The following is a 16,648-nucleotide window of genomic DNA, read 5'->3' on the forward strand; positions in this document are numbered from 1 at the left end:
TTCAACTCATCGTAATTCTATGTTTAGTGTTTTGTTTTTGTTTTTTTCCTGGCTCCTAAAAAAATCTGGTTGACTGACTTTAAATACGTGTCAAATTTTCAATCCTTGTATTAACAGGTCATAAATCAGAAATAATTAAGGGGGGGGGGAGAGGGGGGCGGGGGTAATTACAGCAAAACTAAATGTGTCAGGTGTGGTATTAACAGTAATCTATATGTGCTAATTATGAGCTCAGTGATGTTAATCAAGGCTCCAGCTGGTGCCCTGAAGATCCTCATAATGTGATGATATTGATCCATAGGATAAAGGTGTCAATTATTACAGATAAAAGATTTCAAGTGAAGTAATTAAAGAAATCAAATGCATGGAAGGATAATGCTGATACACTGAAAATACAACATTCTCTATATTGTAAAAGAATGAATGAATGACAAGTCTACTATACATGCTATAACAATTGTTATTGATATATTAACTATGGAAGCGGTAAGTGTGTTTAATGTCCTAAATGTTGTGTACACAGCTGAAAGCCTCCTACGATGTTTATAATTAGAACATAATTCAGACCCGGGTCACCATTTTAAAATTAAAAATAAAATAAAATTCTCATGTAGTTATTTTGCATGATGCAAATATTGGTTTTCTGCTCCTTATCATAGTGAATTGAAACGCAAATTGAAAATTGAATGGATTTTCTTTTCCTAATCAGCTATTTATGGACAAACCCATGCATAGCGTAGCTGCATGCACAAACACACATTGAGCTTCTTGGGATAAAACCAAAGTTTATTTTCTCCTCCTCATTTGCATTACATGCCTTGGCAGTGCCTTGACTCAATTGGATTGTGATGCAATTTTCCCTAAATGTTTCATGTATATTTTAAAGAAAACTGAGCATCATAATAACACATAAAACAAACAAACAATAAACACAAATTATAGGTCATTTTCCGTTGTTTTATTCAATTGTGTAATTTCTTTTTAAGTAATTTATTATATTTTATTATTAGTTTCTATGGTTATAGAATTGTTAAGTAATGTTATTTTCTGTACAATGAAGCAACTCTAGATACTGATAGGACATAAACTACCCCCTAATTTCCAAACCAGGACCCTTTTACAGAAAGAAACGTGGACTTTTCTTACTCTATAATTTTAGTTGAAGCAATTGAAAGTTACTGCTCTCTTATTGTCTGCTCCTACCACCGATTATAGACAAACAATTTATTAGTTGGTTTACATGCCCAAATATTTTGGTTCATTAATCAATATCTAGCCTGCTCTCTTGCAGACCATTATGTGTTCTCATCTCAGAATGCTCACCAGACTGCCTCCCCAACCCTCAGCAATAACTTATCTTAGATACTTGGTGCAGTTCAACTGTTCACACCAGAGACTAAATGGAGATCTGTTGTCTATTGGGTTTATCCTCTATAATATAAGCTATTTCTCCAATACTGTTCTTTTGGATTTACTTTAAATTTGTAGTTATCAATAAAGAACAATTACCTGCTAAGTAAAGAAAACTCCAAATAATGTTACAAAGAATCAAAACAGATCCATATGTTGTGTTTTAGACACGGAAATGACTGGGGTGAGGAGCCGAAATAAGTAGAGGATGGTAGGGTCTGAAAGATGCAGAGGCCGAAACTGAGAAATCAGGAAGGGTTTGAACGTTGCAGGATTAGGTTGAGCAACACATGTAGATGAAACTAAGAGACACATGGGAAAAAGTTGATTGATTAGGTAAAGAGCTTGAAAGGCAAAGGTTGAGGGACATAGGTTAAAGAAGAAATTGAGAGACACAGGGTAAGGAAAGAAGAAGACGAAAGAAACAGGGACAGAGCTTGAGAGACATAAGAAACATGAATGACATAGAGGTGGAGGTTAAAAGACACAAGGTAAGGCGCATAGGCTTTAGTACGAGGTGTGTCCAAGCACACCCTAATGGAGCTGTAGCGCCAGATCTTCAATGACCATTGTGTTCTTACTTGTCATGAGAAGGCAACAACAAGAAGTTGACAACATGTTGAGCCAACTCACCGGAATTGAAGGCAGCTCGTGTCAACCTCTGGTGTAACGTCTTGTTGGCCTTTCTTGCCAAAAGCAGTGCCAGATCCTCAAAGTTAAGGATAAACATGATGACTTCTCCTTCTTCGTTCTTTACTGGAACCACATCTACCAAACAGCGCAGACAGGACCCTGAAGGGGACACAATAGGGTTTAATGTCAATTTCATAGTGTTTTGTAATTTGTTTGTATTTGTCTGTGCATAGTGGACAAATGTGATGCGCATCTGCTGGTACAGCGGTGACCAAATGTTATCTACAGATATTGTTGAACATCAGTTTCCATGAATCCTTCCATCCAGACAGTGGCTAAGAATCATAGAACTTGCAGTTTTTTTTTTTTTTGTAATAAATTTTTATTGAAACATTTTCCTTTTTCACAATAAAAGACAATTATGTTGGGTCTTAAGAGATTCAATTCATGTACAGTGTTACAAACAAATAAGTATTTGAATAAATTATTACACATTATTTGACATTGTACAGAAAGATAGTGTCACAATGATCCCATAGGAACCAGCATAAATAACAAAAATAAAATAAACAAACAAACAAAAAAAAAAAAAAAAAAACCATCACCAAATTTTGGAGCGGATAATTTAGAGCATATAGTCATTTATTTAGATCCATATCTATTTTATATTCTATTTGATTTATCCCTTCGTAAGGCCAACAAATACTTCACAATAAAATACAAATATAATAAACTATCTAGCTAGAAGAGTGTCCAAATAAGCCCTTGTATTTTTTTAACCAATCTTTGTACCATTGTTGCTTCTTCGACATAAAAGTCGAATTGTTGATCAGCTCATATTCCATTGACATTTGGAACATGATCTGATCAATCAATAGTTGCTTGTCAAACGGCTTTGATGATTTCCAATGTCGCGCAATAGTGATTTTAACAGCGACTAGGCAATGAATGGCAAAACAAACATCCTTCTGGGAATTGAAAGTCAGGTTTAAATGTAAGAGGGCCGCAGCGGCATTCTCCTCAATTCTATTTGTCGTCATGGCTGTAAAAATATTAAACGCCCATAACCATAAATATTTAACCGCAGGACAGGTCCACCATATATGTGTATAAGTACCTGGCTGACTTCCACATCTCCAACACGTTGGATCAGTAGAATCATATATTCTGGCCAGTCTGGCTGGAGTATAGTACCATCTATATAAAACTTTAAAATGGCACTCAGACAGGTTAAGGCAGTGTATATATTTATTTACCATAGTTAGAGAGGAGTTCCACTCCTCTACAGAAATCTGCAAATCTAATTCTAGTTCCCACCTTTTAATCAATCTGTGAGGGGATTCTTTAAGCAGCTCCAACATGGACGCTGCCACAGACGAAATCTTTCTAATGGCTTGGCTTCGAAAAATAAATTCCAATTTCTTTGCAAATATATTAGATGATTTAATAACATTTTTGTGGATGAAATTTTTTAAGCGAAGATAAGTAAAAATTTCTCCGCCTGGAATATGACGAGTATCTATAATGCTTTGGAAAGGTACGATCTTATCTCCCTGCATAATGTCTGCAATCCTCAGTTTGTCAACATTATTCCAGTGCTTTAACGAGAAATCTTCTATCAGTATTTCCAATATGTCAAGCGTACATGTTTTCGGTATGGAATTATTTATGCTTAGTTTTTTCTTAATGTTTAGCCATTCTCCCAGCATCTGGGATAATATCAACGAGCTAGTTAGAGGAGAGTTTTTAAGGGAAGTCTTTGTAGTTGTCCACAAAGAATGTTGTAATTTATCCAAATGAGCCACTTTGGATTCTATAATATACCAGGGCTCAGAAACCTGTTTAGGATCCTGGAGAAGATAAATATGCCTGATAATATTCGCTTGGTAACTATATACAATGCTAGGGAAATTTAGACCGCCATTGCTCAACTTTTTAGTTAGGATCTTTTGAGTAATTCTGGGTTTTTTATAGTTCCAGATAAAATTGTTAAAACTAGATTAGATTGAATCATTGCCAACCAGGATACAGGGACTTTAAGTGGTATCATGGAGAACAAATATAGCCATTTAGGCAAAATGTATGAGTTTATAATATTGATTTTACCCTGCCATGAAGTTTCTAAATTTCTCCATTTTTTAAGTTTAAGATTCATGTTGCGAATGAAAATCAAAATATTCCTCTCCATTATTACGGCTGGGTTAGCAGTTATAACTAATCCCAAATAGTTTATTTCTGAATCTGTCCATATAAATTTGTAAGTGTTAGCTAAAGTAGTGACTTGTTCACTGCTCATATTCATGTACATTACTGTGGATTTATTAATATTTAATTTGAAATTTGAAATAATGGAATATCTGTCAATTTCAGACATTAAGTATTTCAGAGACGACTCTGGAGCGGAGAGCGTAAGTAACGCATCATCCGCATAGAGAGATATTTTGACATCTAGAGTATCCATTTGAACACCTCTAATTCGTGGATTGTTCCTGATATTAATAGCCAAAGGCTCAATGGACAAAATATACAACAAGGGAGAGAGTGGGCACCCTTGTCGCGTACCATTTTTAAGAGCAAACCACCCTGCAGTAATGTTGGGGCCCACAGTGCGTGCAGAAGGAGCAGAATACAAAGCCATTATGGCATTATGTATCCAACCTGTAAGCCCGAAAGCAGTAAGAACTTCAGCTAAGTAACCCCACCCGACCCTGTCAAATGCTTTTTCAGCATCTAAAGACAGGGCCAGGAGGGGCAACTGATCTCTATTGGCCAAATCTACAATATCTATTATTCTCCTAGTATTACTGGATGCTAACCTACCCGGTACAAACCCAATCTGGTCCGGATGGATCAGGGTCGTAATTATAGACTTGATTCTCTCCGCGATTATAGCCGCGTATAGCTTCATGTCTACATTAATTAACGCTATAGGTCTGTAATTGCTGGGATCGGTACTACTTTTATTTTGTTTTAATATAGAACTTGCAGTTTAACCACAACTTGGGTCCTGTTTCTTCAAGGTTGAATAACTTGTGTATGTGTTATTTTTAATCAGACTATGTCTCCCTCTAAAGTCAGCTATTTAGAGGCAATCTAAGGTTAGTCCAGAACATTTACATGAGTGCTTAACCACATGTTATAGTCTCAAGGTCTTGCTTTAGAAAGCTCTCTTCCCACAATGCACAGAAACTTGAAAACATTGACTACGCTGGACAATTACAATGGCAACGGCATGGGAAATGTACATCCTTCATAAATTGAAATGGAAAAAGTGATGTAAAAATCAGATGGCTATTCATTTTTAAATATATATTTTTCCTGAAATACATCTATATAACTCGAAACTTGTACAATTCAATCAAGTCACAGCTTTCAGTTCAAGAGGATTTAGGATAGCATCGCAAGAAAAATCTTTGCACACCGGGTTAAAACAGTTTAATAAAGTCAATGCACTATACAAGCAACATTCATATATACACAGTATACTCTTTCATTCATGCACAACATCTTTAATATTGGATTTTCATAGTGACGGGGCCTCGAAGTTCCTATAGTAGTGTTTTGAAAGAGTGCGTGGCATGGGCATTGCTAGCTTTCAGAAACACCTGGGAATTGAGCCCAAAGCATATTGCAATGAACACTACCTTAAGCCTCCAAACTTGGAGTCATATCCCCACCTTTCTGCACATAATGTGAAAACCATGGAAGGTGGGATGTCAATGAATCAAAATAGCCAGAAACTCCAACATACTTCATTGCCAGGTATTAAATACAATTCTTCCTAGCCACACAACTTGGGCAGGGTAAAAAGAGTACAGAGCAGTCCCTTTGCCTAGTACCCTCTTCTCACTGTAGCCTGGAGGACCATGGCCTAAAACAGCTGGTAGAACACTACATTAGTGATCTTTTTTTATATCAGGTACTTCTTTGAGAATCAATTGCTTGATGTAAACATAAAAGTGATAAAAAAACAAAAAAACAAGAATCATTTTGACGTTCCACCATTTCACCACCTGTAGAGATCCAGGGCTGAAGAACCCCAAATCTTCAGCAATGAATCTGGTGGGTACTTATAAATGATCAGATGTTATTTTCTACATTACACATTTTGAGCTGTATAGCATCGTATCACCAGCGTGTTTCAATATAAACCCAGACAGGGGCATCTTGAATCAATTTCATGTTGAATCAATTTCGCAGCATCCTTTACTGCGACAAAACTTGTGTAGTAACACGTATATCTCTGGTAATTGGTTGAAGGTGCATGCTGATACAGTCAGCATGATCATAAGATGATCTACTGGAAAGCAGGGAAGAACTGTCTGTCACATAAACTGAAACTCAAGCAAGTTTTTACAATTTATACGAGAAATAAACTGGAACGTTAAAACTAGCAAAATATTAAAATTTTAACATATATTTGCAGTTAATTCTGCCACTACCCCTCCCCCCCGCAACCCTTCTCCCGCAATGCTCTGCATTTTTTACTTCCTCAAATCCATTTTTATATTGATTTAATCTTTTAAAATCCAAATGGAATTTGTTTGTTAATTTAATGAGCGGAAAACAAAAGAAAAAAATCAATAAATTAATGCATATACACTAATAACTCACTCACTTAGAGGCATAATTGTTTATACACAGTCATGTTTAATAAATTAAAAAATATATATATTTTTTAAAAAAAGTATGATGCATATGTTCTAGATTAGCAAAATGTGGATAAAATCACTAGATTCTCCCCGGATCTGCATATCGGATATTTACTAAAAACAAATCAAAGGTAAATACAGTGAACTGCTCCAAATGTGCCAATCTGGTTTGAAATGATCTGCTGTCTGATGTCATTGTGCGTTTGGGATATTTGTGAAACCCTTGAAAATTCTAGCACTCTCTTCGATCTGTTCTAGTATAAGGCACAATCTCAAAATAAAATCTACAATATTTGGCCACTAGCTAGGCAAGCTGCAAGCAGTAAACTGTTATAAAATAAATAATTGCATATGTTGAAATCCTTGCAATCCTTCCCCTTCCCCTGCCCCCCCCCCCCCACACCCAAGAGGACCATGAGATTTAGTCCATTTTCATTCATCCTGGCATATGATTATTATTATTATTATTATTGCCATTTATATAGCGCCAACAGATTCCGTAGTGCTTTACAATATTATGAGAGGGGGGATTTAACTATAAATAGGACGATTACAAGAAAACTTACAGGAACGATAGGTTGAACAGGACCCTGCTCAAACGAGCTTACAGTCTATAGGAGATGGGGTGTAAAACATATTAGGACAGGTAAAGGGGCACTCCCTCATTAACTTCCCACTGCCATTTATTCAATTGTATTTATTTATGTATTGCTACAGGCATCAATTATTTTTGGTAATGACTTCTATTTAATTCAGACTTTAGTTCCAAATTACAGACTGTAGCGAAAGCGCGGAATCCCAGCTGGATACCTCCGCTAGATTCTACTCTCAGCTGGAATGGGAGCCCTTCAGTGATTATAACTCCATTCCTCAGACATCAGATGACACATGATGCTGGGAAGAACAACTGATTGCATTGCACACAATGCAGCCTTTTATGCACAGACCCCCAGCATGGGGTTTCCATTCATTACGTAGCAGAGCTCGCCCTGGCGTCTCTGTGTATGGAAGATAATTGTGTCAAAGCTCGCTAAATTAATTATCTCATGGATACAGAGAGCCTAAAAACTCCAAAAACAGGTATAAAACATCCCTGAACCCCTACATGTTATCCATCCCCAGATAGCTCTTGTTGGAGCACTCAATCTGGCCAAATAGTGCCTCGATCCATTGATGTGGGGAAAGGCCACCCCTGTTAAAGTTTAGACTGGCTGCGAGAACAGTCCTGACCGAAAAAAAGTTCCAGGCATTTGAAGTCATATCGTGATCTCAGGCAGGTGGAGGTAAGGAGGTTCCCCCTGGCGCATTGGTAGTGATTGTTCCCCTTTGATGGACTGTGGCTTCCCTCTGAAAAGCACTCTGATTGGATGTTGGGAAAGGGGTGAAAACCCAGATGAAATATGACTGGGCCGAAGTGATGTTTGAGGCCGAGCTGGAATTCCATGAGATATATAGACAAGTCCCACTGAAGAGTCTGGGATACTCTGGCTAGGTGTAGTCTGTGAACTGGACAGAGAGAGGTGCTTGCTGGAACTACATGGAGAGGAGAAGGACACAGCAAGCCAGGGGAGAGTTATAACCGTTAATGAGGTTGTAACAGTGTACTTGGAGGTATCCACCACACAGACCAAACCAAACTGATTCAATTTGAGAATAAAGTTCAGATTTGTGACTCTGAATACCATCGGATTGTTGAGCGCACATTTAATTAGTTTAGATAGATTACACTTGTACTTTAGTGCAAAACTCCGTAAATTATAAAAACTCACTGAGTAAATAAATAAAGAGAGTAAAAAAAAAAAGTTTGTATGAAGGAATACAAATACGGGGCTTTTGTTGATGTGCATAATGAGAATTTATTATGGTATTTATATATTAAATATGAAATTGTAGAGAGTTGAAAACAGAAATCTCAAACTTAGACATAGAAACAATCTGTCTTTTTTTGGGCAAAATATTGCAACTTTGTTTTTAACTCACTACACCTCAATGTTTCACGAATAAGCACCATACAGTAAAAATTCGATTCGACGATTTGGTGAGTTTTTCAACTCGGGCTATTTTAGGCTAAGTTTGGGAAGTTGATTTTCAAACCGCTGTTTTAGAGTTAAAAATTCCCAGATTTTACTATTAACATGACGAAAAGTCATGATTTTATTAAAGACACGGAGGCGAGTATTATGCATAACTCTTTCTTTATTTCCTCAGCAGCAAAGATAGAGGAATATGAATATTGTAAAAAATGAAGAAAAAACAGTATAGATACACAGGCAACCAATCACATAACAGAGGAAGTGAGTATATAAGGCCTGTGTTTCCCACAATCCCCCTCTTTCTTGCGAAAACCGAAGATCAGGTAAGAAGAACGAAATCCAACTTGTCCAGAACAGTAAACGGTAACCAACCGATAACATCAAGCTAAAAAAGAGAGAGAAATATGGTAATATCCAGAACTCCCAACTGTAGACTTACCAAAACAAACTGTAGGCAATTCAATGAGAGAAAAACTTGAATCAAAAACATAATGTCGATAGCACCAATCATAGAAAACTGGAATCTGAAAAACATAACGAAAATCATTAATATAACATATAAATGACATGCGGAACTCATAACAAAAGACAGACCGATTTGAACTTACCCGAAGAATCCAATAGCATCTCATCCCAAAAACCCACCTCGGGAGGGTGGGAGGGAATAATACTCGCCTCCGTGTCTTTAATAAAATCATGACTTTACGTCATGTTAATAGTAAAATCTGGGAATTTTATTAAAGACACGGAGGCTCCTATTATGCAAGTTTAAAGCTGTGCTATCACCTGAGATGCGATATGTTCAATAGGTCTGAAATAGAAGTCGCGGAAGGTCGATTCCCTAGACCAGTCCGCTGCACGCATGATGTCCTCCAGTCGACAGCCGACTGCGGACGCTTTCAAAGCCATGGCGCCCCGAACAGAGTGAGGCGTAAAAACCGAAGTGTCAATACCCGCTGAAGACAAAAGCCAGCGTACCCAACGCGCCAGAGTCGGAGTTGACACAGGTCGGTGAGGCGCTTTAAAAGACACGAATAAAGGATGTAGGTCCAAGAAGCGGATAGATTGAGTAGCGTCCAGATAAGCCTTCAAGCAGTCAACCGGACACAGAGCCGGACATTCTGGGAACCTAGGGTACACAAACGATTTGGATGCCGATTTTGTCCTTCTGGATATGTTGAAAGCGACACCTTCCGGGGTAAAAGCAATAGCGTCCCAATCAAGGGCCCTAACATCAGACACTCTTTTACACGAAATCAAACAAAGAAGCATCACCAGTTTGGAGGACAATTGCTTGAGGCTCAGTTCATGATTAGGGTACCATGACGAGAGGAATTGCAACATGATGTTGACGTCCCAGAAGACCGAGAAACGGGATCTAGGAGGGCGAGCGAGACGGATACCCTTGAGAAGGCGACATACAAAAGGATGTCTGCCGACTGGTGAACCATCCAGACCACTATGCCCGGCCGAAATCGCCGAGCGGAAGAGGTTGATTGTGCGGTATGCCTTGCCCGCATCAAATAACAACGTGAGGAACTCCAGGATCAGATGGAGAGGGGCAGATATGGGATCCACTGCCCGTTCCATGCACCAATTAGACCATGATTTCCATGAGGCCCGGTAGGCTGATCTTGTACCGGGAGCCCAGGCGTTATCGAGGAGCAGGAGAGTTGACCTCGGAACATCCGGGACAGACCAGGTTCCCCTGAAAGGAGCCACGCTACCAGAGGCAGTTGCTGCAGGAGCACCAGACCGTGCGAGTTCCCGTCCGGATCCAGAAGTAGATCCGGGAAGCTCGGAATCAATCGGGGGTAGTCTATTGACAACTCCAACAGGCGTGGGAACCAAGGCCGGGATCTCCACAGGGGAGTGACCAACGTCAGGCAACAATTGTGGCGAACCAACTTCGAGATCGTTCGGGCGATCATGTTGAATGGGGGAAACGCATACAGGCAACCCGAAGGCCATTCCTGGAGAAATGCTTCTGTCGCCACAGCTGCCGGGTCCGGCCTCCAACTGTAAAACTCCGGTAGTTGAGTGTTCAGACGGGACGCAAACAAGTCCATCCTGAACCGTCCCCATAGCTTGTCTAGGCTTTTGAATACCGAAACGTGCAAGTGCCAGTCTCCCGAGTCTCTCAAATGTCTGGAGTTCCAATCCGCGTCCGAATTGTCTAGGCCCGGAATGTGTTCCGCCGTCACTGAGACATTGTTGGAAAGGCAGAATTGCCAAAAATCCTTTGCCAACAGGGCTAACATCCTGGACTTGGTGCCCCCGAGATGGTTTATATAGCGTACTGCCGAAACGTTGTCCATCTTGAGGAGCACGCAGCAGTTCGCTCGTCTTGGGGTAAGGCTGCGAATCGCGAATGCCCCAGCTAAGAGTTCCAGGCAATTGATGTGCAGGGATCTCTCTATCTCGGACCATCTGCCTCCGGTGGAAACGTTGCCACAGCGAGCACCCCAGCCGTGTAAGCTGGCATCTGATTCGATCACCACGTCTGGGACAGAACCAAAGATGGCTCTTCCGTTCCAGGCTTCCATGTGTGCCAGCCACCATGCCAGCTCGTCCCTGGACTCCTCGTCCAGTCGTACTCGAGACTCGTATGAATGACCCGACCGGAGGTGCGAACCTTTGAGCCTCTGGAGGGCACGATAGTGCAGCGGGCCCGGGAATATCGCTTGTATGGAGGCCGCAAGGAGGCCAATAACCCGTGCCAATTGTCTGATGGACAGGTCTGATACGCGAAGAGCCCTTCGCAACTCCTTCCTGATGGCCTTCACTTTTGAGTCCGGTAGGTATAGAAACTGGCGGACGGAGTCCACCCTGAAACCCAAGAATTCCATCGACTGAGCGGGTTCCAGGACCGACTTGTCCCAGTTGACCATGAAACCCAGGTTCTGAAGCAGATCGATCGTCCACCTCAAATGTACTAGGAGGTGGTCTCTGGACTGGGACATGATTAGAATGTCGTCCAGGTAAATGATCAATCGCACACCACGGGTGCGGAGGAACTCCATTACAGGCTTCATGATCTTGGTGAAACACCAAGGAGCCGAGGAAAGGCCGAATGGTAGGCAGGTAAAGCGCCAACGCCTTCCGTGCCAGGTGAAGTGCAAGTAGTCTCTGTAGTCTTCCGCTATCGGGACCGTGAAATATGCGTCTTTCAGGTCCAGCTTGGCAAGCCAGTCTGACTGCCGAAGGAGGTCCCTGAGGCAGTGGATACCTTCCATCTGAAAATGTTGGTAGCGGAGGAACGCGTTGAGAGGGCGGAGGTTTATCACTGGACGGACTCCGCCTCCTTTTTTCGGTACCAGGAAGAGATTGCTCGTAAAGCCCGGAGCGGCGAACGGCAATTCTTCTATGGCGCCTTTGGACAACATCTCCTCGACCTCCGCGGAGATCATCCTGTCCTGATCTGGGGGAAGAGACAGTTCCCTGGGGACATAAGATTGGACAGGTAGAGAGACAAAGTCCAGGTGATAACCTTTCACACATTGTAGGACCCAAGCGTCCGAAGTAATACGTGCCCACCCTTGGTGGAACAGAGCCAGCCTCCCCGCTACCCGCCCGTGAGCGACAGGGGAAGAAAGGGTACTCACCATAAGGGCGTCTGCCCGAAGCGGCACCGCGGGGGTATCTGGAGCCCCAAGATCTCCCTCTGGCCGGGAAGAAAGGAGGCGTCTTTGAGTCCTGAAATCCCCGGGACGGGAAAAAGGAACCTCTGGAGGCACGGAATGAGCCTCGGTAACCACGGCCGGGTGGACGGTTCCTGCTACGCCCGGCCCCTCCAAAAACCTTGGGCGCGAACATGCGCTTCATGTTCGCCTGAGCCTTGTCTATGGCCGTAAAGGTTTTAACGTATGACCCCAGGTCCTTAACGAAAGAATTACCGAACAGGACCCCTTCTTCGGAAGGGCCCGGCTCCGCTACCGTCATGGCAGCCAATTTCGGGTCAATTTTGAGGAGAATTGCCTTGCGCCTCTCAGAGGACATGGCGGTACTAGCGTTCCCCACTAGGCATATAGCCCTTTGTACCCAACCGATGGCTACATCAATGTCTAAAATCGAATCGCCAGTTCTAGTGGCGTCCAGCAGCTCGTAGAGCTTTGAAAGTGGGCCCAGGGTATCCAAGATCTTGTCCTGACAGCCCTTAAGGGAGTAGTCTAGGCCCTTTTTGGACTTCCAGCCTGATTTATTCAGGAACTGGGCAATTTGGGGATCAATATCGGGGGTCTTGCAGGCCGAGCCCGGGAGGGAAGGCCTGGGGCACTCCGCCCGCAGCTTATTGCGACCTTCCTTAGACAGGGGGGTACGTATGCGTCTGGCCACATATTGGGCTATGTGTTCTGGGGGAACCCATTCAGCTGACCGGGGATGGCGGAGGTCGTCGGGGTCAAACAGGGGGTTACCCTGAGGGTCAAATAACGCTTTACTATCCCCAGCGGGGTCCTGAACAAGGCCCTTATTAACGGTAGAGGAACCCGAGGGGGTTACGCCCGTAGGGGGCAAATCCTCGTCCGAGCCATCCTCATCATAGGAGTCATACTCCATAGCGTCAGACTCATTCTCCACACTCCTGTCGGAATCCGACACATCATTGAGGGCTCTAGCCCGTTTCCATAATCTAGCCTTTTTAGCCCGGCCAGGGGCTCTTTTGCGCGTGGTATGCGCGCTGTCTGTAAACCGCGTCAAGCGAGTCCATCATGGCAGGCATAGCCTGCATCGGGGAGTGGGAGCTGACGTGTTTTGCCTTAGCCCTTGCCTTACGGGCCCCAGGCATGGCGGGGGCTGGCGGGGGGGTCCCATCACCCAGGGGGGAGGGAGCCGCCAACGAGGGCAAAAGCATACTCTGCAGAGATTGGGAAAACGATGTGGACACCGCTCCCATGGCAGAGGCAAAGGCCTTCTGCAAGGATGAAGCCATAGTGGCGTCCAAGAGGGCATGGAATTCCTGAGAAGCTATATTACCCTCTGGAGCATCCTGAGAAAAGGTGCCAGTAGGGCCTACTTGCCCTTCATCCTTGTCTTCCATAATGGTAACAATTACTCACAGATGACGTCGGAAAGGGTATGTAGAGCAACAGGGTTGATTAACCCACGAGAACAGGGAAAGATGCTGTTAGGTGTGCCAGGGGACCCAGGGAACGGCAGAGGCGGACAGCAGGCAGACCGCGAGCCGCAGAAAAGCAGTGGTGTCGGCCGCGAGTAAGCTCCGCCTCCAAAATGGCCGCCGCACGAGGAGGCCGGCGGATAGCTCTCGCGGTCCGGACCTACTGGGGGAAGGGGCGCGTGCACCCTATCCCCGCGGCACGAATGCCGAGAGGGCGAGAGACATGCAGCCGCGGTCGGAACAAACAGACCGCGGCAAACAGCCGCCCGCGGAAAGATAGCGAGCGAGCACCCAGCGGGGAAAAAACAACCGCAGGGGAAGCAAGGGGAAAATCTCCTCCGCGGAGAAAAAACAGCAATAGAGGGATGGGAAACCCACTAGGCACACCAGGAGAGAAAACGTTAAATACACAATCAAACGAGCAAAGTGTAAACAGCAATAAAATTCAATAAAATCAATAATTGCTGAGAACATGTAGAGCAAGAAAAAATACTTAGCTGATCTGAGGAAGCAGCAAAGAAAGAGGGGGATTGTGGGAAACACAGGCCTTATATACTCACTTCCTCTGTTATGTGATTGGTTGCCTGTGTATCTATACTGTTTTTTCTTCATTTTTTACAATATTCATATTCCTCTATCTTTGCTGCTGAGGAAATAAAGAAAGAGTTATGCATAATAGGAGCCTCCGTGTCTTTAATAAAATTATCCTTCTCATCCCAAAAACCACTTGCAAGTAGAAAGATGTCTTAATGAAGCTAATGAAAAACTAAAGGCAGCAAATCTTTACATAACAAGACCTCTTGGGACAAGGAGGACGTTAAGCTCATTTCTTCCCCCCCCCCCTCCCCTCCCCCCCCACTCACCAAGCCAGTCTTCATTAATATATACACATTTAGGAACCAGCAGCAAACCTCTGTAGCCTTGATGGGCATATCTGACAAACTCTGCTGACACAAATGAATGCTGGATTTTCTGCCTTTAGAGCCCTTAAAAGGAATATGCTTTCTTTTGGATAATTGGAAAGAATTAGGAACCGTGGAAAAAGAAGTAGCTCAGCTTTACATTCGTAATGTCATTCTTTTCAGATTTCAGATAAGCGCTTGGTTAAAACTTCACATTGAACATTGAACGCTAAAACAGGATGAATTCATGAAAGCATTAAAATGAAATACTTATAGAAAGTGTTCAAGCACGAATGTTTTCGCTTTTTGAGAACGGCCGCACTGTGCTTACATGCAAGGTAGGCCCTTGGCTTTGCCATTAATCATGCCTACTACAGTAATGCATAATATCATTGTTGATCTTCAGTTGACGACGATGATACAGTGGCTATTTCCCAAGTGCTCCCTAATAAGAATGCATGTACTTGTGTTTCTGCTACCTGAGCCACAAGAAAACGTTATTTAACTGGTTCAAAAACCTGTTTTTCTTAGCTGAACAAGTAGTCCCTCTATCCCAATTAATATCTAGGGCAGATTTAGGCAACCTTCGGCACTTCGGGTGTTGTGGACTACTTCCCCCATAATGCAGTAGTCCACAATATCTGGAATGCCTAAGGTTCTCTGCCCAGGGGCTAGGGAAGTTAAATCTCCAATGCTTAGAGTTCTACCCAGATGTGCAGGATTTCCTGGTTTTGGTTTTCTAGGTGTGAATGTGAGTGAATTGTGGTTGGTGGGTGCTATGAGATTAAGAGATGGGGGTGCTGAGAAAAACTTATAGAAAACGGTACATGCAGTGATAACACCACAAATAAATCAATAAATGAATAAAAAAGAAAAGTAGCAGCTACACACCCACTCTAGCGACTTAATGAGTTATATATTCAGAAATGGAAAATAGGGTGTGTGCGCTTAAGAATATAAAACTAGATAAATGATATAAAAATTATCAAAAACTATTTATTAATTAAGTTAAAAATAAATAAGCAAAGGACTAATTCCGATCACCACTGTTATACCTTAACCGGACAATTAAATACAAAAATATCATAAAACAGAATAACAAAAAAATAAATGACACCAAATGTATCCACAAACTAACTGCACTGAATGGCCGAAAAGATGGAATAACCTCAATATAAAGAATATATATATAGAGGTCCGATCACTAAGTGAAGGTAGGGTGGATACAAAAAAGCAAAACAATTATATACCAATAAACACAATAATAATAATAAGTGGGAAAAATATATATCTGTCCTCGGTGTGGGCCCCCACCTGAGGTAGATATAACCAGAAGATGAATAAATGAAATATATAAAAATAAAAGACAAAAGACAAGAAACAATAATACTAAGTGAAACAAAGTAGGTGCAGAGTGATACAGCAACCGCCCAGACAGCAACCAGTAGATAGAAACCGTGGTCGGTATTTTCAAAAAAGACCGCGGTATTCAGCCAAAGATGAAGACAGAACGTCAAACCCAGGGGAAATGGAAAGAAAGGAACAGCCAGCAGCCCACAGATCAACGCGTTTCGTCCCAAACTGTGGGACTTTATCAAGATCAGTACAGTCTTGATGGGGGTGCTGAGAGGTTGCTGACTGTTCTGGGGCTGAATGATTCAATGGACCTAAGGTGAGTGTTGTTTGTTTTTTCTAATGACTGTGCAAATGATATACCGGTGCTGCAGAAAATGGAAAATTAAGGAGGTAGACTTAAATTGATACTATAGGTGCCAGGAATACAAAGCTATATTCCCGGCACTATAGCTCCCACTGCCTCCCCCCTGCCTCACACCCCGCTCCCCCCAGTCAGTGAATAAAGGGTTAAAAAACAAACAAAAAAACATGTATTTACTTACTTTA

General features: G+C 42.3%; 1 protein-coding gene across 1 annotated transcript in view; it reads right to left on the reverse strand.

Annotated features, from left to right (window-relative positions):
• Window positions 1–16,648, reverse strand: part of KCNH6 (potassium voltage-gated channel subfamily H member 6) — a 200,423-nt gene that overhangs the window by 58,809 nt on the left and 124,966 nt on the right. The window contains exon 3 of the mRNA XM_063459354.1: window positions 2,044–2,202. Within this exon, the coding sequence (XP_063315424.1) occupies window positions 2,044–2,202 (159 nt within the window). The remainder of the gene's footprint in view (window positions 1–2,043; window positions 2,203–16,648) is intronic.

The sequence above is a fragment of the Pelobates fuscus genome, chromosome 6 (assembly GCF_036172605.1).
Source record: "Pelobates fuscus isolate aPelFus1 chromosome 6, aPelFus1.pri, whole genome shotgun sequence".
Classification (NCBI taxonomy): Eukaryota; Metazoa; Chordata; class Amphibia; order Anura; family Pelobatidae; genus Pelobates; species Pelobates fuscus.